This window comes from Lepidothrix coronata, unplaced genomic scaffold, assembly GCF_001604755.1.
Source record: "Lepidothrix coronata isolate B3197 unplaced genomic scaffold, Lepidothrix_coronata-1.0 Scaffold6, whole genome shotgun sequence".
Classification (NCBI taxonomy): Eukaryota; Metazoa; Chordata; class Aves; order Passeriformes; family Pipridae; genus Lepidothrix; species Lepidothrix coronata.
The window spans coordinates 8,333,661-8,361,179 of record NW_016690186.1 but is presented as its reverse complement, the minus strand read 5'-3'; the positions used below and the strand labels follow the sequence as shown (position 1 = coordinate 8,361,179).

Genomic DNA, 27,519 nt, shown 5'->3' with positions numbered 1-27,519 from the left:
ACCCAGAGTTGAGTTGTGTGCATGTGGATTGCACTCATGGATGAAAACTGCAGGCATCTGGCTGCGTGTTTCTGGCTGCAGGGAGGCTCCTTTCGGAGCACTGCCTTCTACAAGACATGATGGGAGAGTGACTTCAGAGTTTCCCTGCTCATGAGAGAGCTACCTTCGTCCTATCTTTCTGAAGGAATAGATTTAGGGAGACACATTCTGATGTTATTAGCCTGTGTAACAACAGAAAAAAACCCTCACACCTTATAGATATCCTCTGTAAAAATTATTTATGAGGTTGGTTTTGTTCATTGTTGTATTGTGAGGGTCTGGAGATGTTCCTCATGTCATTTTTGGCATGGTCTGGCATTTGTTGTATTCTTTGTTTTTAGGATTACCTGGTGCTGTTACCTAGTGATTACTATGAAGCATCCATCTTGCAGATACAAGTTACAGAGCCTTGCACGTATTTGGAACCTGCTTCAACAGAGCAGTCAGTATATATGCTACAGAATAGCATAAAGCACTGCCTTGGTTTATTTTGTTATTATGCTGCTGCACTTGAAAACAATAATAATCCTGTGTTTTGTTTGTTGTTTTTTGTGTAAGCTGCTTGCTCTATCAGCATTTGCCTCTGAGCAGATTTTCCTGTGTCCTCGGTTCAGAGACAGCGTATTTCAGACATGGGGCAGAATACAGAAGAATACCTGTGCGACAGCCAACTCCTAATCAACCAGTGATGGCCCATATCAGTGGAAGAGAGGTCAGATTCCTGCCTGCTATTTGCGGTCCCGTCTGTGCTTTTGACTATAAACCTACCAGACTAATATGGTTGCAGATTTAAAGCTCAGGATTTGCAGATCTCTAAAAGACAGACTCTGCCAAGGTCTGCATTTTATACAGAACTGTGTAAAAGGATCAGTGTAGGCAGATTTATAACTGTGAGTAGAGTGGGCATTCCACTCCGGTAAAAGTATTTTATTAAATAAAAATCCCTCTGCTTTAGGCATACTGGCTTGTTCAGAAGAAATGACATAATGATTTGTCAGCAGAAATGGTGTACGTACATCACTCTAAGTTTTGGGTTTTTTCCTCAAGTAGCTATACTTATGTAAAATATTTCCTTTCCTAAAAAACAAGCAGATGCAATTATGCCACTGCTGTAGGTCCTTTGAAAGAGAAACATATGTTTTATGAAATGAAAAGTTATACTACAAATGTGTTTGGCAAAAATAAGGTATTTTGTGAAGTACGTGATAGTGATATGTAAAGTGATTATGCCCTCTATTAATGTGCTTGGATATTGCTTTTAAAAATATCAAGCGCAACAGGAATACTCACATGCCATAGGCTCCTCTGGTGCTTCATCACTGATGCACGTGCAAAATTTCTGGTATGAATAATTGCAGTGAAGTCAAGAGGGCTGTTGACAGAATTATTTACGTGTTTTAAGTGCTTGTAGCCTAAGGAAATACTGAGAAAAAAACAGTTTAAATTTGAAAATAATTATATAGTCATCTGAAGCAAAAATGTTTGTAACCACAGCACTTTCCATGCAACTATTTAGAAATATTTTGCATGAAATATTGTGTTAACCACTTTGTGCAAGTAACCTAAAAGAAAATCTTGTTGCTTCAGAAAGTGTCACTGTCAGTTTGCTAGAGAAGATGCTTTCACTCATTGTAGGGAATCAATATACAGCACTGCTGTAGTAGGAGTTTTGTGTTCCTGGAAATGTTTTTTTTTCAGTGGAGAAGTAAACTACATTTTTAGATGTTGTTAAAGATAGCTTAGAGGCGATGGTGACAAATTTTTAGCGTCATTAATGTTTTCCTCCCTTTCTACTGGGGAGAAGAGAAATAGTAATATACTCATTTCCCAGGGTTATTTTACAGCCTTCCTAGAACTGTTTTTGTTCAGTCAAACAACTGAATTTGTTTGACTCTTATTAGTAGACAAAGTGATATTTATAAGCATTACTTACATTCTGCTGGGTGTCTTCTGTTGCGCCATTACAGGATTGGCCCTGGAGTAATGCTGACCAGTTGGCTCGGAGAGCAGGAAATGGGAGCTTCCTGCAAGAAAAGGAAGTGAAAAATTTAACAGCTTTTGTGTTTTTCAATTATTTCGACCCAGATCAATTTAGAGATGACCATAAATGTTCCTCAAGTCGGTCGCTATGTTCTGGTTTTTGAATATGCCAATGAAGAGGATTGGTTATACAATGCAGAGGTCATAATACATAGCCCTGGACCTATCACTGAAGGCAGAGTGAGAATATATAGTTGTAAATACAGGTAAGAATTTCAGAAGTAATAACTAAATGATTAAATAAGTTTTTGGGATATAATTATACTTTTAATGTATTGGAATCCACTTTACTATGTGGATTGTTCAAATTGTAGGGTGATTTAAAAGCAAGTGAATGATTCTGTGGATTTTGTACAGATTTTTAATTCTCTCTGTGTAATCAGCTCATTAAATATTGCTATTACTTCAGTGAACTATTTTCCTATACAAAGGATTACTTTTTTATATACATTCATAAATACTTATAAATTATTAATCTCCTAGTCCAGTGAAAGAGCATCACCATTGGCTCCAGTGGCCTGCACTGTTTTTGTGTAGTTAAAAGTGTATCCAAAGACTTTGGCTATAAAAAATGTAGCAGCCAGTTTTACAAGGGTATTCCCACTGTTTCTAACAAGATTTGCTGAAGCAGAAGTATAAAAGTCTCTGAAATTCTGAGTGTAGCCATCCTCTGGCTGTTAGGCTGTAGGCAAGGTCTTCAGCCAAATGCTTCTTTATCCTTGTTGACTGATGAGGTTACTGCAGATGTTTCTGCACAAGAGATTTTGCCTGTCCTGAGTGAGATTGTCTTTAACACTTGAGCACTTCAGCTTATTTTGAGCCTTTGGGAGAGCCTGCCCAGTGCCAGGGGACTATGGACATGTATCTGGTTTTCCTTTGAGCCAACTGTTTGACAGAATGGAGGCTTAGGGATATTCAGGATGAAATTGCTCAGTAAGAAAAATCATTTTCATCAGCATGTTTATGACACAGAGCAGAGCTATGTGAAGCAGTGACCTTGTCAGGTTATTGCTGGGGAAAGCTCTTATTTTAGCCTGTTATATAACACTCTGAGCCCCAAACTGTGTGTAATAAATCTTCCATTTTATTGTTTTTTGTTTTTTTTTTTCCAAACACATTTTATGGGCTAATTTTGAACATACTTGTTTGTTCATATGATACGTTAAGAACTTGCTCATGAAAATACAGAGGAAACCTTTGCTACTTTAACACAGCAATGCAGCAAATCCCTTCTGTGGCCATTCTGCATGAAATGAATGGGCACATTGCAAGTAAGCTGCTGTGTCATCTTTCCTAAGCAGGAAGGTACAAGTCTCTTCTGATAAAAAATAAATCAAGCAATGACGTAGTGAGGTACATACAGAGAAGAGTAACTTGTAGAATCTGGAATATATTGTGCCAGGCCTTCTTAAGAGCTTGATTATTCTCAGTAAAACATTGTAAGAGAATAAAACATTGCAAACTTCCAGTGAATCACAAATAAGGGACCTATATTTCCCTACGATTAAATGTTCTTAAGCCCTGAGCTGCCCTTATTTCTAATCTATGCTTGAAGTAAGAGTGAAACTTCCACATCCTCTGGCTTGTAGAGGAGAAATAGAGAAGCAGTGATATGGTGATTACAGCTGCACATCTGTGGCATGTTAGCTGGCCTACCTGAGGGGAAGTGCAGAAGAAAGAAAAGAAGTCAGAGCCTTGTATGACTTCTCTTTAGCAAAAGAGAACTTTTGGCAAGTGCAGGAATCATGCTCCCGGAACAAGGCAGAGTTCAAAGGCTTTAGCAAGACTCTTCCTCTTAGTATGTGTTTGTCTGTACCAAACATATGCAGCCAATTGAAGGTGCTCGATAAGGGGCAAACCTATGTTTTTTCAGTTGTATTGAGGAGTATCTCAGTGTACTGTGGCTTCCGAAAATCAGGACCTGCCTAGCTGCCACTATGTGGGCAAGAGCTGCTGATCCACATTATCAGTGGCACATGCCCGTAGTGGAAAGCAGCAGCTGGTGTGTACTGGCACCTCAAGGAGCATGGTCAGGGCACAGAAACATTAGTTACACACCATGTGGTTTCCACGCAGCGTGGAAACCTCTGCAGATAGCACGTACGTGCATCTGTCTGTCCACATCCTACTTAAACCAGTAGCTCAAATGGATATCTGAGCTGGGGTCTGGAGGCTCTGGCTCTGGCTAAGACAACACAGGTTAGACAAGCAGTTTTGTGTGTGGTAAATCCTTTGTCTCACTATTGAGGATACTGTATGTTCCTCAATGGCCGAAAGTAGGTTAGTTATGATCCAGCAGGGTGGCTAGGTACTGGTGGTGTGGCTAGCCAAAAGCCAGGCAATGATGCTAAGTGACAGCCTAAACAACGTGGCAATGCCTGCAGACTCATCCTTAATCCTGCTTTCTGTCTCAGTTTCCTTTGTCGCAGTGTTGTAGTTGATGACAGGAATCGCATTGCAGCCTATGACCTTCTAGCAGACACAAAGATACATCTTAAGGCATCATCAATTAATTTTCTTTTGGTAAGTTGCCATTTTCTTTTGCTTTTTGTAATACTTGTTCCCTGAGTGGGTAAAGAGAGATATTTGTCTCTCTGTGTTCACATTCTGTAAGGGAATGTTTGAAATTATGTATATTAGGTACCTGAATAGATATGCTTTATATATACCTAGAGAATGCTGAGGCAAACGTACCAGTTTCAAAGATAAACAGAACTCTGTCTTTACTGGCAAGGATTTTTCCAACTCTCTTGTGCTTTATTTCAGTTCCCCCTTCTCTTCTATGAATAAACTTTAAATGATAAATGTTCTGGTAGCTTTTGTATTTAATATTTCATTTTCTCTCCTTATCTTTCACTTTTTCTAAATCCTCAAAACCCACGTGGGAGTTTCCTGTGTCTCTTACAAAATTCAGATAATAATGTATATATTTCAGGTAATGAATGCATTCATTAGTCATATAGCTTTTAGATATTTTGAATAAAAAGCCTTCACTGACCTCTTTTGGCCACACCAGGAATACACTTTACTGCACACTGAATCTTCTTCTGTGTTGTTTCTGTTTTCCATTTCAGAAACACAAGGTTTGTTAAAATCTAGTGTTCAAACCCAGCTAATAACAAAGAGTAGTTTTGTGGAACTATTAGGACTAACAGCTGATACATGCTTTCTTCATTTCATGGAGAGTGTTCAGTGTGAACAAATACCATTCAAATTGTCTGTTGGCTCCCTGCAGCAATTGCTGTGTTAACAAGGTCCATGTCCAAAAGGCATTGACATTATTAGTCTGTATTTCTACATATGGAAGTCTCTTGTGCTAAGAATGTCTATTTTTATTTATGAATTCTAATTTTAATTCTCTGAATAACTTGCTGCAAGATAAATTTCAATAGTCTTCTGAGATAAAGGAAATATTTCTCCATGTTAATTGTAAAGACTGCACTTAGCAAAAGATAGGAAGAAGGTGGAAGAGAAGAACATGTTTTATATAGACACTAATCATTCAATGTCAGCAGCACTGGAGTTAAAAGACCCTTGTGTGATGCCCTGTCATGTAGCCCAGAGAGGGAAAGGGGAACCACCCACAATGCTGGAGTTCAGAAATGTGGTCTAAATAAGGAGGAAATAGGGTTCTTGAGGTCATCTGTCAAGAGGGTCTTACAACTTGATAGTCTTTATTTTGTACTGATGCAGACAAGCTGTCTAAACTCAGACCACATTTGCACTAACTTTTTAGCCACTCATAAAACACTGTTCAAAGCTTCAGGGTCTACCCTTATTCTGCTGCGATGGGCTGGAGCCCCGTGGGTTGCCACATGCAGGACGGGCAAACTGTTGGCTGCCCAGGAAAAGGTATTTTTAGTACTCTAGTCCCTGCTCACTACAGCTAAAACACAGACCCTTAGGACCTGCTTCCAAACTGAATCACTTTGCGTATTAATGAATTTCCTTTATGCAATTTTAATTTACATTGATGCTTGGTGCTAGCTATCTTACTGCTTATCAGACGTTTTTATCTTCTTTTCAAGTAGTCCATGCACAAGTTCTGTAACTTGCATGTGTGTATTTTGTTATGTATTTTATTGGTGCATATTGTTGTGCCTACCCACAAGCCTTCCCTTATGTCCTTACCACCATGGGTACAGCAGGACTACCACAGATTCATTTGTTCATGTCGAGTTTTAGTAAAAAAAAAAATAATAGTGTGAGGTCTTGTTTCTTTTGAAATAAGTTCTGAATCTATTTGGAGAAATCCTGGTGTCACTGAAACTCACTCCTATGGACTTTGTGCGAGCAAGTGTTTGTCCCTGCATTTGAGAGAGGCTAGGAATTTACCCAGGGTCCAGAAGTCTAACACGACAGATGAGGGCTTTTCCCTCCCACCTCTGTTCATTCCTTGCCTGGCTTCTCACCCTGTGAGTTGGTCTTCTGTCTTTCCCATTGCCACACACATACTTATGTTTTGGTTGTTTAACTTCTGAGCAACCTTCCTTGAGAAGGACAGAAAAATGCTATTTAATCCTCAGGCATTGAGGTGCAGGGAGGTAAAGGGATCCAGAATCTTCTGGGAGGTCCATGACAGAACATGGCTTTGGGCTCAGATCTCCCCATACTAAAATTAGGCTTCATCCTTCCCAGTCAGGCCTGGCCCTGTTATTTATGATATTAATAGTTAATTGTACTTTGTGCTTGTTTTTCAGCACAAGGTTTGTATTATATCAGCTGAAGAATTTTCTCCAGAATATGTGGATCCTAAAGTACAGTGCATAGCTGCATACAGGAATACCCATGATGGAAGGTAACTTGCTTGGTTTTACCCTTCTTATTACCTGAAGATGACCTTGAAAGGCAGACTAAATGATATTTTAATTCTTTTGCTCAGCAACCCACAGCTGATTTTTAGGCCACTTTTGCAAAGTAATATTTGTAAAAAAGCTGCAGTGTTAGTGTTAACCTAGACAGTCTTTGAACAGTATTTTGTTAATATTGTTCTTGAGTTTTCTTCTGCACCTCATTGCTTCAGCTGTCCAAAATGGCTTTAATTTTCACTAGGTAGGGGATGTGACGCCCTTCCAGACACAAATCCACCAGCTCAACTTGGTAGTATCAAATTATTCAACATGTAAACCCCCACTTCACAAACAAGCCATTCCCTTGTCCATTTCATCGTGGGGCCCTTAGGGAAGGTGTGTCCTTATCATTCACTTTGCACAGCAGTGCCAGGTGATCCTTCTTCTCCTTATACTTTATAGGACCAGTAATTAGAGGACTCATGTACTGCTTGGTTGATCCAGGCTCTTCTCTTGCTGTGAAGACCTGAACCTGAACCCTCACTTCCCAAGCAGTCAGGTTTGGGTTCCACAGAGCATTTACTCTGTCCTATTGAAGCTCTTCCCCTCTCCATCTTTTATTCTTTGGGACACAGAGAAACTCACACTGCAGCTTCCAAATTAGGGAATTCCACATTTCAGTGCCTGTCGCACTCCCCAGGATGTCCCTCGTGATGCTACTGTTAAGGCTTTCTTCCTACTGATCTGGCAGTGGGAAGGGCCTCAAAGTAAAAATGTCATTTGCAGGACTTAAGAGGCAGAAGGAGTTGGTGACTAGGTCTAATAGTTTTCCAGAGAGTAGCTTCTAGTATAATGGTTGAATTGAAATAGAAAGCAGGAAACTCCGGATGGTAAATTGGATAAAAGCATGTGACTGTCCTTGGCTTCCAAGCGTGCACAGAACTGAATCGCAGCTGTAATTCTCCTGTTTGGAGTGTTACCACTGAGAGCAGCTTTCTAAGACTGAAGATACTTGTCCTTGCACCAAAGGTATTTTGCAAATCTGGGCATTTATATTCTGAGTAAAACAGGAAAGAGGCTGGGTGAAAAACACGATTTAAAATAAAGCTAATGTAGAAACTTGTACCTTTTACTTTGGTTTTGTGTTGGTTTTTTTAGTCTCATTATATTTGCATAGTTTACTGTATTTTTATGTTCTTTTATTATTATTATTATCTGGCAAGCATTTTTGCTTTCTTGAAAGTGTTTAAGTTCACCAAGTTGAAAGAGGTAGAGTTTTGTCTCATTTTAACAGTATTACAAATGGATGCTGCACATGATTTCCCACACAGACCTGGCAAATACATCTCAGTTCTGGCCCTGAGACATCCTTGCCGTTCTAGTTCTGGGCCTGTCTTGAGCAAGGATTAATCATTGTGTGTTGAGTACTTATGAGGAGTGAATAAATACTATCAGGAAACCCCCAAAAACATTTTATGCTGCAGTTTGGAAAATTCTCTCAATCAAGTTCTTCAGAATTAAATATGCCAAGGAAGAAATAGTTAAATACAGCAGTCAATGAATAAGGATGCTTTCAATGATTACTGTTATTTATTTTGGCTTCAATTCTGCAAATATTTGAGTGTATACTTAACTTCTAAGTATTTAAGTGGGAAAATTTGCATGTTTAAAGGATACACCTATGTAAATGTTTGTAGAACTGAGAATTCAATATTAGTACAGATTCCAGTGAATGTAACTAACTGAATTAACTAAAATGTATTTAATTTTTAATACTCCTAGTTCCCTTAAGTTTCCTCTTCCTTAACTCTTTCCATTGAGACTTAAAGTTAGGGAAATTTTGAGTGAATAAAGTCAGTTAATGTACACTTACCGTGTATAAGTTAAATCTGTATTTCTTGTTTTCAATTACTTTCCAATCATTTATATAGAATCCAAATAGGAACAGGAGTTATTATTGCATTATTAATTGTAATACAGGCTAATATATTGACTTTTCTGAGCCAACAGCTCTTCCTCTTATGATGCTTAAGAAATTCTCCTGGCCTCAAGAATAATTACTATAATTCTGTGTTTAGTGCAACTTGCATTCCCTCAGTTTATGAAACTCCGCCAGCAGCTTTGGTTTTGGATGCGTTCAAAGATGGGGAAATTTCCAAAGTACAGAAGAATATACTCTATGATCTGCTCAGTGCCCCTTTACCTGCTGATTCAGTTAAGGGAGTCACCTTGACACCACTACAGGTATCTCATATTCTGAAAACTTTTGTTTCATAAATCACAAAGTATGTTGTTAGTAAAGTTAAATAAATGAAACACTATAATAGAGTCAAAACTGAATGATGTGATACGATCAAAATATTGCAGGCTGAATAAGCCACAGAGGCAATATACAGAAACAAAAAAAAATCCAGCTTCTTTCCAAACTATGCAGTAGTCTCACAGACTGCAGAAGAATGTTAGATGTGCTTGGCAGGCAAACAGAGCATGCACTTGTAATGCCATGTTCTTTCAAGATACTTAACTTGCTGAGAGATGCTAAGCCTCATCTCTTTTACTGCAGATAGGTGGCACTGAGCACAGCTGATAAACCCAAATATATTTCACAAAACAAATATGATATCAGAGCTGTCCGTGTTTCTCCAGAACCAGATTACCTTGAACGGCAGAGTGCCCCACTTGGGCAGATACGTATTTGTAGTACATTTTTATCAGACGGCGCACCCGGTGTTCCCTGTGCAAGTCCGTGTGGATGCAGGACGTGTGTGGTCAGGTAAGTATCTGAATTTCATCTAACCCTTTTTCTTTCTCAGCATTTTGGCATATGGAGCTGTGCTGGGTTGACCCTGGCTGGACGCAAGGTACCTACCAAAGCCACTCTGTCACTCCTCTCCTCAGCTGGACAGGGGACAGCAAATATAACAAAAGGCTTGTGGGTGGAGATAAGGACAGGGAGAGACCATTCACCGATTACCATCACAGGCAAAACAGACTCAACTTGGGGAAATTATCTTAATTTATTAACAATCAAATAAGGGTAGGGTAATGAGAAATAAACCCAAATCTTCAAACACCTTTCCCCCCCCCCCTCCATTCTTCCCAGGCTCAACTTTACTCCCAGTTGTCTCTAACTCTTACCCCAAGTGCTGCCAGGGAACAGGGAATGGGGGCTGCAGTCAGTTCCTCACAGGTTGCCTCTGATGTTCTTTCCTCCTCAAAGGAGGACTCCTCACACTCTTCCCATACTTCAGTGTGGGGTCCCTCCCATGAGAGACAGTCCTCCACCAACTTCTCCAACATGACTCATTCCCATTGACTACAGTTCTTCACTAACTGCTCCAGCGTGGGTCCCTTGCACAGGGTCACAAGGTCTGCCAGGAGCCTGCTCCACTGCAGGCTTCCCACAGGATCACAGCCTCCTTTGGGCATCCACCTGCTCCTGCATGGGTTCCTCCCTGGGCTGTGGGTGGACCTCTGCTCCACTGTAGACCTTCATGCAGTGCAGGGGGACAACCTGTCTGTCTTCACCATGGGCTGCAGGGAAATCTCTGCTCTGGCACCTGGAGCACCTCTTCCCTCTTCCCGCTTCTTCACTGACCTTGATGTCTGCAGAGCTGTTTCTCTCGTATGTTCTCACTCCTCTCTCTGGCTGTAGTTACCATTGTGCAGGTTTATTTTCCCCTTTCTTAAATAAGTTATCCCAGAGGCGATCTATCATGGTGAGCCTCGCGCTTGGCCAGTGGGGTGTCTGTCTTGGATCTGACTGGCTTTGGCTGTTGGAGATAGAGGAAGCTTCTGGCAGGTTTTCATAGAACCCACTCTAGTAGCCCCCTGCAAACAAAACCTTTCCACACAACCCCGTTTTTTTTTTTTTCCTTCTAGGTACCTTCAAGGCTTCATTCTGCCCCCATATGTCTGGCTGTCGGGATCAGGTGATCGCAGAAAACCAGATTGAGCTTGACGTTTCCGAACCCAAGGTCTCTGTTACAGTGATGATACCGGATGGAAAAATGCTGGTTCTGGTATGTTTATTACATAAATGTACTTGAAAATGCTGTTTTCAGTTTCATCATTCATTTGGAGATAGATGCAAAGATGAAAGCCAACAATATTAATTTTTTAATGTTGTGTTTAAGATTTTTAGGATCTTTTGCACTGGTTTGGTTTTATTTTTAATTTTTAAGATACTATACAATGTTTTTATTTTACACTCCTTATAGAATCACAACTTTGAGGGGAACATGGGAAGTGTATTTTCCTATTTTTTTTGCTTAAAATATTACAGGTTTTGAGAAAATCCAGAATATATAGTGAAGCAACATTTAAATGCCTTAGCTTGTGTCTTTTTGTTTTTCTCTGAAATGTACAATTTAGCTTTCTTGTTGTTTTAAGGAAAATATCTTAGTTGTTCCAGCAGACACCTACAGTTACAAAATACTTGACAAAAAGACAGTGGACAAGTCATTTGATTTTATCAGCCAATGTGGAGGAAACAGTTTTTATATTGAGTAAGCATCACTTTCTAAAAACTGAACACTGACAACAAACTGGGAATAATATTACTTTTACTGTATATTAAAGAGATGTATAAAATCACCATCATTGCCCTACATTAAAATGCTTTTCATGGCTTATGCTGGCCCATTAAATTTCCGTGAGTCACTTTTCCATGACTTTCTATTGCAAATGCAATGCAAAGGTAGAGCTTTATTGCTCACTGTACAAAAGAGGAAAATCTATGTCATCTTTCTGTCTTTGGTATTTCCATATTTGGTATTTGGTATTTTGCTTGGCATGTCTGAACTGATATAACTAACACATGCACTTGCTTTGAAAAAAATTTCTTACCTGCATGTTCAAAGCCATTCACCACTAATTTAATTAAAATACACCCTTGCATGTGTACTGATGCTGTCCTTATGTCAAACTGTTTGAAAGGCAGGACCCTAATTTACTGAACCACTGCGAAGCAGTCTCATAACAATTCCCAAGTGCCAGAACTTACATGATTTATATTTCAATTCTAATAGCCCAGAGGGATCATCGGCCTTCTGTAAGGACTCTGTAAGGTCACTAGTGGCTTCCTACAACAAAGGAGCCCTGCCATGTAACTGCCACAGTGCAGGTGCCACGAGCCCTACGTGCAGCCCCCTGGGAGGACAGTGTATTTGCAGGCCTAATGTCATCGGTCGTCAGTGCAGCCGATGCCAAACCGGCTACTACGGATTCCCATTTTGCAAGTGTAAGTACATGCTCAGGCTTGTTCAGCACCTGACACGACCTTTTATTTAATCTTCTGAATTTACTGCAGATGCACCACAGCCTCGCTTTTCTTTGTAGGGCTTAATCCTGTGAGAGGCTTGTTGAGCCATCTTGACTTTACTATAGCATAGCTTTCAGTTTAAGGCAGAAGTAACCCCATTCCCTTAAATCACACCTAGTTCACAATGAGGTGTGCCTTTGCATGTGTAGTCTTATCAGGTGTAATAGGCTTACAGTTAAACTGGTTAAAATCCATGTTGTCACTATTGAGTGAAATGGATTTTTTCTACACTTACTGCTGAATCATTTCCACGTTATTATTGTTTAATCCCATTTTGTACCTTCAGGTTTTCCCATAGATAATCAGAGACACAGCATTCCTAATTCCTCATATTCTGATGTTAATAACATCAACAGATCTACAGATTACACCAACAGTCCTCAGCTGCCTTCCCAGATATTATACTTGATGTTTATAAATATTGCTCTATAAAAGTGGTGCCATTAACACCAAAACTATTGTCATTTAATCCTTGTAAGTTGTGGCAAGTGATTAACAATGCCTGTGATGAAGTTAAGCAACCAATTGGTGGAAAAGAGCCAAGCACTAAACCTATTCTTTGAAACTACTGTTGCAGTCACATAGTTGGTTTCTATAGCCCTGAGCTTTAAACTAGTGAAAGAAAAGAGTCATGTTCTCTCTATATAAATGTTGTGTGTGTTTGTTTCATATGCAAGTCCAATAAGAGTTGATCATTGTAAGATGAGATGAAATTGATTTGTACAGCATTTTCTTTGACCTAGTATGCAACTGCGGGCAGCGTCTATGTGATGACATGACTGGTAAATGCATTTGTCCTCCACGAACCGTGAAACCAAAATGTGAAGTGTGCGAGAAACATCACTTCAGCTACCACCCTCTTGCTGGCTGTGAGAGCTGCAACTGCTCAGAAAGAGGAGTCGTTGATGTTTCAAGCCCAGAATGTGAAAAAACCAGTGGGCAATGCAAGTAAGTTTGAGTTATGTGCATTATAAACAATGCATGAGTGGTTTCCTTCACTGTTCTTTTCCGGCATTTGGAGGGGATATGGGAAATTCAAGACGTTCCGCCTTCGCTATGAGCAAAGTGGATTTTATTCATTCTGAACAGTTGTAAACTAACCCAAGCTTTGTGGAAGGTTGAAGTCTCTGTAATTAATCATATGCCCACAATTCTCCACCTTTTTGTTAGCAGGTGCATGCCTTGAATAATGCCCAGTCACATTTTCCAGCCGTAAATCTTGTTCCAGCTCCGCTTACCTGTATTCAGCATCCGTGTCTTACACCTTGGTGTACAGAGGGAGTAGTTCTGCACTGCAAGCACTGAATAGCTGCAGAAGTCTAATTCTATTGTGAGCATTTTTATTCTTCAAAATCAAATCCATTCCTAGGCAGTTCCAGGGCCATTTCAAATGTCATACTATTAAAATCTGAGAGCAATACTAACGTGCTGCTTTTTGTATGTGGAAGTCATAAAGTTGTGTCATAGCTGTACAATCACTTCAAAATCCACCTGCCTGTTGTTTTAATCTTCCCTCCCTTGCTCCATTCCTGCCTCCTCTATTGACTCCTTCCTCTTCACTGTGTTTGTTGATGAAGATGCAAACCAGGAATAAAAGGACGTCAGTGTGATCAGTGTGCTCCTGGAACTTACGGTTTCCCTAACTGTGTGCCATGTAGCTGTAACAGAGATGGAACAGAGCCAGATGTTTGCGACCCCCAGACAGGAATTTGTCTTTGCAAGGTCAGATAAATCAAATTACTTCTACACGCACAAGCATCATTTGCAAATCAGTGACTATTTCATACTTAATGGGTGAATGAAGTGAGTTTACCATTAAGTTTTATTATAAATTAAATGCAGCTGTACAAAAATATAACACCTTGCAGTATGTGCACACGTTATGATGGTAGCGTTAGATGCCTTTTTTTAATGACTTCAATATGTGTCAGCTGTACAGATGGTCTTAGCTTTTGCAGGATGTTAAAGAGCTGCAGAGTACATGTCCATCGATTCACTGAAGCAGTCTGTACCCTCCACATATCTGTTTTATCTGTCTGCATCTTGACTTCTGGATGTTAACCAGGTCCCATGCTTTTTTTAGCCATATTATGTCAGTTGACATTTTACCACATCATTATAGCCAGGAAATCTTCTTTTGTTCTGATCTGCATAATTAAATGTGATAAATGTGAACTTTCACAGGCGACCTTTTATATAGTAGGGTTGCAAAAGCTAGTGGGAGGCTTTTGGCAGAGAAGTTACCAGCTGCTTCTGACTAATATTTATTATTCTGTGGTTCACTTTATAAACTGGAAAGACAGCTCATAAGACAGTCTCCAAGACAGTTTTATTTGCATTTGGAATATGGTCTAGCTAGAGAATCTCACATTTTCATTCATGTTTCCATACATTTAAATAAGTACCTCACCCAAACCAAAAGGAAAGCACTGAGATTTCTTTGAACTATGCCTTAACAGGAAAATGTTGAAGGTGCAGCATGTGATACTTGCCGACCAGGATCCTTTTATCTGGACCCTTCTAATCCCAGGGGATGTACCTCTTGCTTTTGTTTTGGGGCAACCAGCAACTGTCGCAGCACGAATCGTCGTAGAACCAAGGTGTATCCAATAGGTTTATTTCTTTTCTATCATGCACCTACATTTATTCCATTAAAGACATTTCTAAGGATAAGAAATATTCTCCAAGCAATAGTTCGGATTTAGTGCAGCCTCCTTAAAACCTATGTGTAATCTGAAAGTGCCTTTTGGTAGAAACGGCCCTTTTTACCTGTTTGTTTACGAATCATTAGTTGGACTGAAGTTGAGCTGGCCTTTACCTTCCTTGCTGTATTTTCAAACTCCATGTCATCATTAAAGTCAATGGTCTCCTTCAAGATGCTTTGATAAGCACATGCCATTTGACGTGTCTATATCATAGATACATTTTTAAACTTCAGAAATGTGAGACAGATTCTACAGATTGTAAAAACTGTCTTTCTTCCCTCCCTATAAAAGAGGCAGAACATCAAGTGTGAGAAATGAAGATTGATTTTTAGTAGCATAAATGAATGGTAAGATGGCTAACGACTGAAAAAAGCAAGAGCTGCTCGAAACAATGCAAGAGAAAGAAAAAGAGAGAAACAGAGCTAGAATCATGGATGAAGAGTTTAGTGAAGGTTTAGACACAGACTAGATGCAATCCAGTGATTCTTTGCTGTTTTCGTGCAAAGGATAAAAATCTGTCCTCAGTGAAGTCAGCAGCAAACTTCCATTTGCTTTAGGAAAATTTCCTCTAGTGATTACTTGTCCTCACCAAAAATTGTTTTAGAGAACAAGTTTAGCTTTTCGTGTTATTGTTCTGGTACATATTCATTATGCACTCTTTCTCCTGTTCTAATGATAAATAACAAGATGCATGGTCTTTCATGAAACAACAGCCATAAAATGTGCATTAAAGAACCAGAATATTAGGCTACATTGCCTGCCTCTCCGAAATATCATCCCATGTCCCCTCCCTTGTACCTTGCACCTACCATGACCAACCCAAAGTCTGTCTTTTAGGTTAGTGTCCTGGGTTTGATTTTGGAATGGACTTTAGAAAGCACCTCCAAATTATGTCCTTGGATTTGTGTACAAAATTCCTAGTCACCTCCAGAAGGGTATGTCTTCATGTGACCAGAGACAGAATTTAGTTTGCAAATGACAAACCAAATGCCTGCATCCCAAGTAGCTTTGGCTCATCTGTCCCACTTATTCTCTCTTTTGAAGTCCGTGCAACATCCACTGCACAAAAACTTTAGACTGACTTTGAAGCGGTTGCATTTCATGCTAGGGGAATTATAGCGACTAAACATTTTCTTCTCATTACTTGGTGCTGGTAGAGTTTAATAAAGGATGAGACAAGCTTATTTCCTTTATGTATTTTTCATTAGTTTGTGGACATGAGAAACTGGCGCTTGGAGGCAGTGGATGAAAATATTGACATTCCAGTCACTTTCAATCCAGTCAGTAATAGTGTAGTGGCTGATGTTCAAGAATTGCCTGCTTCTGTGCATAGTTTGTATTGGAAAGCACCACCGTCTTACCTGGGAGAGAAGGTAAATGCTACCTAACTCATCTGTTTTAATAACAGGAATTAATTTTTTTGCCAGCATTTTTGATAAAAAGTCTGGTTTTCTTAGATACTTTTCTCTTTCTTCTCTCTCGAGATTCTTGTTTCTCTTATCTGTCATGCCAGGAATCTCAACATTTTACTTCTGAGTACAGTGTTAAAATTATAACCAGTTACACAGAATTAATCGTGTTGCTTGGTGCCAGAGAGGTCTTTGTGTGAACAGTAGGGTCAAAGGTGTGGTTCAGGGAGCTGGTACCTTCAGCTGCTTTTCCAAAACCCAGAACATGTAGAGCTTGCCAATGTGCCCACTCTGAAACCCAGAACACGTAGAGCTTGCCAATCCTTTAGATTCTTTAGAGTATGTCCTGGGCAGATTTCCAAAAGAATAAAAGGTGATTATGTGCTCAGTGGCACACAAAAAGACCCAACCTTTTGCATTTGATATGTTGCTTAGGAAGAGCAACAATTCGTTTTCTGACCTTTGTGTTCTTTGAACTGCTTGCTGCTTTGTCAACTCATGCATGGGAGCAGTCTTTTTCTCATAGTTACTACCATCAGCATCTCAGCCCAAGGATCACACTGACCAGGGGGACTTTGATAATGGTGACTTGCAGACCTGGAGCCTAGGTTCTCCTCATTTTGAACTCTGACAGTGTTGACAGTTATTAGCCAGTCATAGGACACACAGGCTTTTCAGATGTGATCCTGCACAGGAGAAAACAAATGGGATAGACACCAGAGCATTAAAGATGGTACAATTTTGAAGTTCCTCTTAGTCCTTATCTTAAAAATTAAAGCAGTGCTTTTCATCCTACTCTCCTATGCTCAGAGGTCCATGTCTCAGCTGAACAGCATGTTTAGTTAGGGTGCTTTTTGTTAATGTTATAGAGGTTCTTGTTTCAGTGCTTGCAAATAATTTTTGAAAGAAATTTCATGTTAAAGCATACATTATCACGTAGAGTGTTGAACCAAAAGGACTTTTGTTGTTCCCGTAACAAGATATAAAGCAGGCAATAACCCTTTTTAAACACAGCTATTAAGATCAGTGCTATGAGTTTTATGTTACGTTTCACAGTCTACCTAGGCCTGCCATGACTTACTTTCGTTTGCAATGACAACACTGTAAATAAAATAGTTCTAATTTGGGTGCTGCTTTCATGGTACACAGTGTGTTAGTGTATATTTTAGCACAGGCAATACTGCAGTAATGAAAGTCCCCCCAAAATGCTATCTAGCTGTTAGTTTACAAGCTCATAAATTTCCCAGTTGTTCACACTACTGTATTTTGAAAATGTCAGGTTTTGGTCTGCTTCTAGTGATAGCATCTCTTTCAGAAACTGTGAACAAAAGCACATCAGACATTTTTTAGTGTGATGAGGTATAAATCCTGTTTTCCATTATCTTAAACCTTTTAACTAGTTCCACTGGAGCACTTATATTTAGCAGAGTGTATTTTTTTTCCCATCTATGTCTTTTGTTTAAAAGTTAAAAGGGAATCAAATGCAAATTCTATAGCAGTGCAGAAACTAACAGTCATTGAGAAATTTGGATCACATTGTCCCCATTTTCTGCTCTTTTGTATTTTAACACTTTATTTAATAGATGACTCTTAATGTTAGAAAATAAATACCATATATCTGGAATACAGAGAGTGGTTTATAAGACCAATATTTTCCCATTAAAAAAAAATCATTGAGAAACAATTTTGCATACTTTTAATTCTCTTGTGTTTTTTTCTAAAAAAATATTTATACAGGGTGGTTAGATTGTGTTGACAAAATATAGCCAAGTTCCAAATGATGCTTTTGAAAATGCAATTGACATTAATTACATCCTCGTGATCCAAGGAACAAATTTAGTATTGAGATGTCAGTCTTTTGTTTATAATTCATCAAAGTATTTGGAAAGGGGTAGATTGAAGGCTGGTGCTTACCTGTAGAACAGCAAAACCTGACAAAGTAGTTCTTCCCCCATGTCAAAACCAAGCATAAGATACAAGGGCAAAAGACAAGGGGTGCAAAACAAAATAGTACATCCATTCCAAAACGCGTGATTTCACCTAGTACCCACAAACTTTCCTTCTAGGCTTGTCTTGGAACAAAAGCTATCCAGGCTGTGCCTGGAGCTTCCTTTCTTTTCAATATGTTCTGTACTGAGTCACTCATACACCACCCAGGGAAGCTGTTTCTCAGATGGTTCAGACATACTTGCCTATGTCTGTTCTGGGCAGCAGTGTATGTATTTGGTTGAGTTTGAGGCCACTTGTGGTCGCCTGAAGTTGAGCCAAAAGAAGTGTGGTTTCAGCTCGGCCTACAGCACTGGCCTGCTTACAACAGAGCTGATACCAGTAGAAGTCCTGTCCTCCAGAACTTAGAGCAACGGTTTCCTGCTTGCATTCATGTTTGCAGAGTTTAGAAAATGCTGGCCCATGAAAGCCACCTTTAAACATTTGTGCTCTTACTTTTTTTTGTCTGTGGCTGTTCATGGGGTTTACTACCACTTTCGTTATCAATCTGATGTCTACTCTTGATGCACCAAATTTGTTTTGCACAATCAGGGGAGAACAATGTTCATGTGAACATGTGATTTCTCCATGACACACACAGTGTGAACCCAGGTCTGAAAAAAACCCTTATGATGTAGGTAACCTTTCAGAGAATAGTATCTGCTCAGATACACACAGTAAACAAAATAGTAATTTCTTGCAAGCAAGACTATTTTTTATTTTTTCTAAAACAAAGAGTATTTTATTTACAGTGCTGGAAGATGGGGTAAACTGGAATACAAAGTTGCATTAATATCAAGCAACAATGCAGTCAGTTTTCTCTGTTCTTGTGCATTTTGCTACAGCTTTCTTCATATGGTGGCTTCCTAAGTTACCAAGTGAAATCTTTTGGCTTACCTAGTGAGGGCATGGTTCTTCTGAATAAGAGACCTGATATACGACTAACAGTAAGTTTTTAAATGCCATTTTTAGTTTTAAGCAACACCAATACCATGATTTTTATGTTACCTGAAAACTATGGCAAATTTTGCTCCTATAGTGTACTTAACTTTACTAGCAACTTGCTATTTTTCTGTAAAAGTGATTTTACTGCATTTTGCTTAAAGCCATCAACACATCTGTCTTTGTTGCCAAAGTAACATGTTATTAAACATAATTGATTTGAGAGCAAATAAAAAGATGAAATAGGATTCTCTCTGTAAAGTGCACCTGTGGAAAAAAAATTAATTAGTGCCTTACACACTTGTCAACAAGTATGGCATGGTCTCTGCAAAAGATGCCCTGAATTCCATGTGTAATTAATCTCATTTTCTGTGAGAATTTTCTTCAGCATAAAATTAAGCATAATTTCAAGGCTTCAAGGGACTGAAATAAAAATGCATTTGAGGTTAACAGCTTTTAAATTTAACCACTTTGTGGCCAAAATTTAAAATCTTTGACTATTTGTTGGAATTCACAAGGTGGGGGGAGGGGGAGGCTTATTTCCTCAGACTGTCAGAAATATTAATTCAGAATTTTAGGATTCTTACTGGGAAACATGCCTCGTAAAGTACTACAGTAATATCCATAGTTGCTTGTGCACCAGGATGCAAAGGATAATGTTTGAAAATGCAAAAACATTTTAATAAAAAGTACTGACTAGTTCCTGTGAAAATTGATCAGTATTAATTTGATTCTCTTCATGTTTTACTTGAAAGCAAGGTTGTTAATAGGCAAAAACAGTGAAAACCTTGCTGACACTAGAACACAGTGCTCACTATACCACTTTGCTGACAAAATTTGCTACAGTTTTCAGAGGTATTACTTAGTTTTTGTCTCCCAAAGAACAGGGTTAATGTTTCACCAAATTTTATTGCATCTGAACACTTTACCATAACAAGTAGTGAAACAGCAATGTTACATCCTCATTCTCAATAGGGCCATCAAATGGAAGTTGTTTATATGGATCCCAACAACCCACTGCCTGATCGTCAATATTACGGGCGTGTGCAGCTGGTTGAGGTAAGAACTGAAGAAGGAAGGGCCTTCTCTTTTCTTCCCAGTGGCACATAAAAAATACACAGGTAATATAAATACACAGGTAATATGTGCAGAAATACCAAATACTTGATAATGGTAGTGAATATAAACTTAAATACTGTAGACCTTAAATATGAACAACACTTCTTCTCTCTCTTTACTGCCACATTGAACCTGGGTTCTGGTTCATGTCACCTAAATTTGGCACCTCTGAGCTAGGCATCTTGTCCAATTTAGCTCTTAGAACTCCCCTCCAGGGCTAGTGGAGTAATACTGAATCAGTCATCAATGGAAGATGATTCATTGCAGCCTCAGACTGTACTTAAAAGGGATGGAATGAACTGGTATCTGTTTTCCTTGGTGTCTAGCTATCTAGTTTAGAATGGGTGTCCAACATTCAAGTAGGTGAATTTAACAGGGATTATTCCTACCTTAAATCTGTGCTCAGAAGATCAGACTGGGTTATTTATTTCTCTCTCATATGTAGGCAAAAAAGATGTTTCTTCAAGCCAGATTCCATTTTCAGTAATGCTGCATCCATTAGCAGCAAGACAGCATGTGAAGGCATCCCTGAAAGATTGGATTTCTAAGACTTCACCTACCTTAGAAGTAAAAGCATTTTCCTCCATTCTTTTATGGTTTGGAGGGTGATATCTCAAAGAAATTTGGATGACTGAAAAGGAACCTACAGGCTTCTTCTCAATACCTCAAAGACATACATAGCTTGCAAAGTAAAGGCAACATCCATTTTTATGCTCATTATTCTTTTTTCCACCCATTCTGTGTTTATTTTCCTGACCCCTATTTCACTCCACCCCAGTTGGCACTGCAAGGGTCTGTTCCATGGATCTTTTCTCCCATTTCCTGTCCTCCAGTCTTCTTTGCAGATACTCTTTTTAAGAAGCTGCGGGGCTGTGCTCATTTTGTACCCTTACTGCACAGGGAAACTTCAGGCATGCCAGCAGCAATAACCCTGTATCCAGAGAGGAACTGATGATAGTCCTGTCCAGACTGGATGGCTTACACATCAGAGGCCTTTACTTCACGGAGACTCAGCGACTGACGCTCGGTGAGGTTGGGCTGGAAGAAGCCACCAGTGCAGGAAGCGGCAGCGTTGCGTACAGTGTAGAGACGTGCTCCTGCCCTCCGGAGTACACCGGTGACTCATGTCAGGTAGGAAATGTTTGCCTCCATACAGTACCATTATCTTCTGTCTTGCCTGCAGCTATACATACTTCGTTGGTTAGAGGAACAGGCTAGTTATTAAAGTAATTAAGTGTGCTTCTTGTAAGCCTGTGCACTTTCAATGGCTCAAGTGCTTTCGCTGTCTAAGAAGCACTGTAGAGTTATTCAACTCGTGATTGCTTTTGTGGAGCTGTGAATGTCATTTTACATGTGTAAGGCACTATAATGATGGATTCTTCTGTGGTGCCCTCTGAGAGGCTGAATAATCTCAGTGAACACATACCTTAATGGAGAGAAGGTCAGTATTGACTTGATCAAAGTTTGTGAGATCATACACAGTGAAGAAGATTCCTGGTGTTCCTTATTTTAGTTGAGTTCAAGGGAAGTAGCATGAACCTAGATAATTCTACTATATTTCTAGGAAAATATTTGAAATCTGAAATTAACACATTTGCAAAAAAAAAATTTGGAGATACTTTTTGAAAGATAATGTAAACATTGCTAAGTAATACTGTTACCTGAAGACTGGTGAAATCCTAACCACAGCTGTATATCCTGTCCCTGATGCTGTCCCTGTAGCTGTAATTCTTTTGGTTGTCTTTTTGCATAGCTTAGAGCTTGACTGTTGCCATGTGTAAGCACCCAGTGCAGCAGAATAAAGTACTGGAGAGATAAGCAGTATGCAAAGTGCACAAAATATGAGAAATTACTCTCAGAAAATGGTTGGTGGTTATTATAAAGCAACAATTGCTGTACTAACCTTGCAAAAGTTTTTTGAAATGAGAATGAACGAATAATATCTAGACTGGAGCAGCTGCAGAGAGACTGAACAAAAATATGTATGTCTGGCTTACATTTCATTTGTGCATCCACTGCTCAGGGCAGCTATTCATCATCTCTCAAATACCATTTTGGAAATATTTTTTATTTTTTCATACATTTGGTGTTCTGTACCACACACAAATTGATGAGCATTGACTGAACTTACTAGTGCCATTGCATTGCTTTCAACATACTGCCTTGATAAACCAAGCGTTTGGGTTTTTTTAATGTAGCCTAGTGGAAATACAAAGCCAAAGGAAGTGACCAAGACACTCACCTGGGCGGTTGGTAAGCCCCGTATGTTTATGCAGCATTACTCAGGCAGTGATTTACTGCTCTGATCACCCAGCTCTGTCTGGCTGCCGTAGGTGGGGAGGAGGTGATGCCTGCCCCACCCCGACTTAGGTATATATTCAGATACAGGAACTGCAGGGTTACTCGTTAACCTCAGGAACAGTAATGTGTGCTGTACGACTTGACTCACGTATAAAGTTTGAAGGTGGGGCCCATCACAGCACAGAGCCTCATTAATCTGAGTCAGAAGCTAGAGAAGAAGGGAACGGGTGAGCACCGAAGGGATAGCAACGTATGTCCGCAGTGGGGCCAAAGTAAAATGATGGCCCAAGCACAGAGGCCAAGAAATGTAGGATGGCTGGTTGTCACGTTAGTGTCCCTGGGGCATTGTTTAACACAAGATATGCAACAGAGGCTCTCCTATCCCCGCCTTCTGGAGAGGAGTCAGCAGCAACAAGTTCAAACGGATTTTTACCCAAGACAGGTAATTTGCTCATTTTCACTTGCTTCCTTCTTTCACTTTTTTTTTTTTAAATTAACTAATTTGGTAACAACTTATGCATTACCTAATATAAATGTAATCTTATGTCTCAAAGTACTTTGCCAACAAAAGTGTGCGCAAGAGTTTCTTTTAAATTGCTGTTATTTGAAAACAATGATCCTAAATACGTAAGCACTTGAAGGTACCGAGCGAGAGCTTTATCTTCACATGGAATCAATTTATCATTTGTGTGGAAATCACAAATGCTGCTTCAAAAACAAAGTACCTGTGTACTCCAAATGTGTCCTTTTAAACACAGCATAAATAGAAAAACAAAAGGCTGCACAGATATTTTTCCAAATGCATGTGGATATGTTTTTAAAAGGTACGATTCATTTTGCTCTCCAGAAAAAACCTGTAAGTAAATAAAATTCATATGTATTAGGGCCTATATTTTACTTAGTCATGCTGTTTAATGTATTTCAGGCCCTGGTTTCTTCAGAAGCTGTGTATATTGGCTCCCAGTTGTTCAGGGAACATGTTCACCCTTTTAAAAATGTATCTGAACTTCAAATGTCTATTCTTAATTTAGTCCTTGCTCACACTGAAGTCAGTATTTGAAGTTTTTGATGGTATTAGTATTCTGTATACTTTTTTTTTTTCATTTATCCTATATGTGGAGAAGGCAAAGGTGCCACTAGCAACTAGTTGCTTAAACAGCAGTAATTCATTATTCCTTTTGGGATCTGCTTTCTGAGAGGCTTTTTTTCCTCTGGCAGTTCTATCTATTGATAAATTCTTTTCAGGTTAATCCTGCCTCTGCATAAATACTTACACCTTGAACCACTGGAACATGATTTGTGACACCATCCCACAAACCCTTTGCTCTTCAGATTAGTCCCATCAGTCTTGGTGGTGCAATTATTGTGAGAAAAGATTTATGGCTTTAAAGTTCAACTGTCACTTGTTTTCTGCATGTTGTTGGGGCCAACTCCTAACTGTGAGGTAGGGGTGAGTATAGGTACAGCACAGAAGTACATTCCCGGAGGCGGGAACCTGGGAGGTGCTGGCTTTGTGGGGAGCACAGCTTTCTCCCCACTTCCATACAGCCTCTGATCTTCCTTGCACCACACTAGCTTAGTTCCTAGTGAAAAGGAGCTAGGGAATGGAAGGGATAGACTTATGTCCAGTCATTTTTGGTGTGGTTGTTGTGCCAGGAGTATGTGAGCAGAGAAGGTGGGTGTGAATTTTTGAATGGGTCTGTGCACAGGAGGGCTTCATGCTCACAGGAGGAACTCCTTATGCTTTCCCTGTCCTTGGCAAGCAAGAACCTGGTTTTAACATATGAGTTACTACCTTCCTGGTGTAGGCTAATAAACCTGATGTCTCTTGCTTCATTCATAATGTCCCTCTGGTTCAGCTCTCTGCTTAAATCCAACTGTGATCTGACAGGCTGTGCTTCTGCTCCTGTGCTCTCAATAGCTAAACATTCTTCTCATGCTTCCCTGGTCTCCGGGGCAAGCCTGTACTTAGAAATTAGATCACTGTATATTTTGTTACATCACCTAGCTGTGTCTAGGCATGGCTTTGTGTAGTTCTTGGTAGACTTACTGTGGAAGTCATGATGCATGTATGTAAAAGATATCTAGAATTATTTCCAAGGAATAGATCGTAGTGAAATTATATATTGAGATTTCATATAACCACTAGTTAATATGTGACATTTCCATATGTTCTTCCTAAGATTCACAATACAGTATTCTCATAGTCAAATGTTTTTCTGTGGTTTAATAATCATATTCAACACCTTTGTACATAGCCACAGGAAATGTGTTTTGCTCAGTGGTTAGTGAAAATTATTAAATCATCACTACCAAAATGTGTAAAGAGCAGGGGTTCAGCTGAAACTTCTTCATCTCCATTCATTACTATTTGCTGCATTAGAATAAAGGAGCTTGCAAAGAAATGTATTCCTTTACTCCTCCTTGGAAATGGCAAACATTTCCAAAATACACTTCCCATAACGTGTTCTTTCCACCGACACTCACTAATTTTTTTCTCTCTGCTTACTGTCTAGGAATGTGGCCTTGGATTTTATCGTGAGAATAAAGGATTATTTGCTGGACGCTGTGTGCCCTGCAACTGCAATGGAAATTCAAATAGATGTCAAGATGGTACTGGAAAATGTATTGTGAGTAACTACGAAAATTCAAGAAATTAATGGGAAGAAAAGGAGAAAAACTCATTTATCGTACTGCAGTATGGACTATGCATTATTGTTAAATTCCAAGCAACTAAAAATAATCCTTGTATGCCTCATTCTCTAAATTTTGTACTGTCAATGAGCCTAAGATGCATACACTTAAATGTACATTTGACATAACTGTGGGTGATTGGAGTAATTTGTGTCCTTGTTTTCAGTTTTTTTCTTCTTTCCCCTATTATTTTTGTTAGGTCCTGGTACAAAAAGTCATCAAATTAGTACTTTTGGAAGCTTTTGTAGTTATTTTTAATAAACATGGGTCTTATCCTGGCATATGCAGTCCTTAGTGTTATACAAATATACTAAGATTTGCCAATACCGACAAACAGGACTTTTGTACAGTCTTTGCAGAATCTTGTTTAATCAGCTTCAGTGTATCTCCACAAGCTTCAGTCTATAGCTAGATGGATTAAAAAATATTGAACTAAGATGAGATAAAAAAAGCTAGATTAAATAGAAATTTTTAACTGTTACAGAAGGTGTAGTGGGGCAGATTTTGCTCCCTGGCACACCGTATTAAACCCAAAGCAGCCTCATGGGAGTGGATCAGCCCTCGTAGCAATGGAATTGTGACATTTGGCTGACTGTGCTTCTCCAGTTTATATCTATGGTGCTTCTTTGAATACTTTGTTCTGAAAAATTCCCACTTTAAAACTTTTCAGTAATTTTTCATTTACTGTGTAAACAAAAACCGTGCCAACATCTTTCACAGTCTGTCTTTTCTGTTACTTCTTCCTTGTTTGCACTGCATCCATTTTGCCTGCGGCGCATTCCTGTGCGTTATGTCATTTCCCCCGTCTTCATCTGAACCAACCATGTTGCTTTGATGGGAACCATAAACCAATTCAGTACATTCTGGGGGATGACTTACAGGCTGCTGCTTTGGAGGGGCAGGGCAGGCTGTGACAGGAAAGTGCTGCAGCAGAGCAAGAAAGATGAGGAAGTTTCACTTCAGATTAGAATTATAAAGGCAAATTTTACTTTCACCTCGTGAAGTATGTGACTTAGATTTCTCTTCATCCCCTCTTTCTCACAGCTGGATTAACTTTCAGATAAAGCTAAATCAACCCTTGGCCCGAGGACAAGATTTAGTGCAAGCAAAGTCATCCAGAATAACGCAGTGAAAAATGAAAGCCCTGAGGGCCTGTATTTCCATTATGAGCCTCCGCCTAACCATGAGCAAGTTTGTGTGTATGTAGAGGAGCCATGGGACAAAGACCTGATGTGGGGCAGAGAAGAAAAGGAGCTTCCCATTGAGAAGCCACCAAGTTCCACATCCTAAGAGCAAAGCTTGTTCTCTTGGCTTCCTGCTCCTCACCTGGAGCCCCAGGCCCCAGTATCTACATATATTAGTGTCCTTTGAGTGTCAGCCTCCAGAGAAGGCTTTGTGAGGGAGGATGAGACAAGGCTGGCTCCTTCCCCTGTGGCAGCAGTGCCCTAGCTCAGGCAATCACTATCCCACTGCTGCATACCAGCGGAAGGAAAGGAGTGTCCTGCTGCATTGCTGAAAGCAGGGGAGAATGGAGGGCAGGAGGAGGTGGAGAAGACTGAAAGGCTGGTTCTCATGTGTAGGGAAAAGCCAGCTCTCTGCCATTAATCAGGCTTTGTGATCCTTGTGGTCCCTGCCCTTCCTCCTGGAAGGCATGTTCCCTCAGCAGCACCATGGTGCTGAGACTTGCTCATCCTGTGACATGTTGCTTCATGTCATGTAACCCCATGTGTTTCATATAACCTCAGCGTTTCTGTTGTGGCCCTGACACATTCTGCTCTGGCTTCCTTATACCATATGGGTGCATACACAGTCAGTTGGGAATTTTCCTTTCAGGATTTGCAATACTTGATGGTTTAGAGATGCTGTGACTCCAGGACTGTCTCTGACCCTGTGAAACTTGAAGGAGGACTCATGAGGAAGCTGCTGCTCTGGTTTTATTCCGCCTTGAGACCTCCAGCCCTTATATACCATTTAACTAGAGGAGCAGCATGGCACATTTAGAGTGCCTTATGTGTGAAATAGCTTACATTTTCTTTGCAATTACAGAATTGCTTCAGTTTCTGTAGACAGAGTGAGCAAAACAAAAAGCCAGGAGATAAACTTCAGGGGATGGGAGGAAGTTGCTCCAAGTTGAAACCAACACATATATTTTTAAATATGTCTCTTTTACT

The 27,519-nt window shown here is 39.6% G+C and overlaps 1 protein-coding gene across 4 annotated transcripts in view; it reads left to right on the top strand.

Moving 5' to 3' along the window:
- Positions 1-27,519, top strand: part of LAMA3 (laminin subunit alpha 3) — a 106,917-nt gene that overhangs the window by 46,048 nt on the left and 33,350 nt on the right. For all 4 annotated transcript variants that reach the window (XM_017833417.1, XM_017833411.1, XM_017833427.1 and 1 more), the window contains 18 exons: positions 381-481; positions 598-751; positions 2,125-2,285; positions 4,494-4,602; positions 6,780-6,877; positions 8,948-9,113; positions 9,516-9,642; positions 10,752-10,891; positions 11,262-11,377; positions 11,900-12,111; positions 12,936-13,140; positions 13,770-13,914; positions 14,652-14,792; positions 16,106-16,270; positions 19,138-19,239; positions 20,210-20,293; positions 21,254-21,484; positions 25,171-25,284. In XM_017833417.1, coding sequence (XP_017688906.1) covers positions 381-481; positions 598-751; positions 2,125-2,285; positions 4,494-4,602; positions 6,780-6,877; positions 8,948-9,113; positions 9,516-9,642; positions 10,752-10,891; positions 11,262-11,377; positions 11,900-12,111; positions 12,936-13,140; positions 13,770-13,914; positions 14,652-14,792; positions 16,106-16,270; positions 19,138-19,239; positions 20,210-20,293; positions 21,254-21,484; positions 25,171-25,284 — 2,571 coding nt within the window. The remainder of the gene's footprint in view (positions 1-380; positions 482-597; positions 752-2,124; positions 2,286-4,493; positions 4,603-6,779; positions 6,878-8,947; positions 9,114-9,515; positions 9,643-10,751; positions 10,892-11,261; positions 11,378-11,899; positions 12,112-12,935; positions 13,141-13,769; positions 13,915-14,651; positions 14,793-16,105; positions 16,271-19,137; positions 19,240-20,209; positions 20,294-21,253; positions 21,485-25,170; positions 25,285-27,519) is intronic.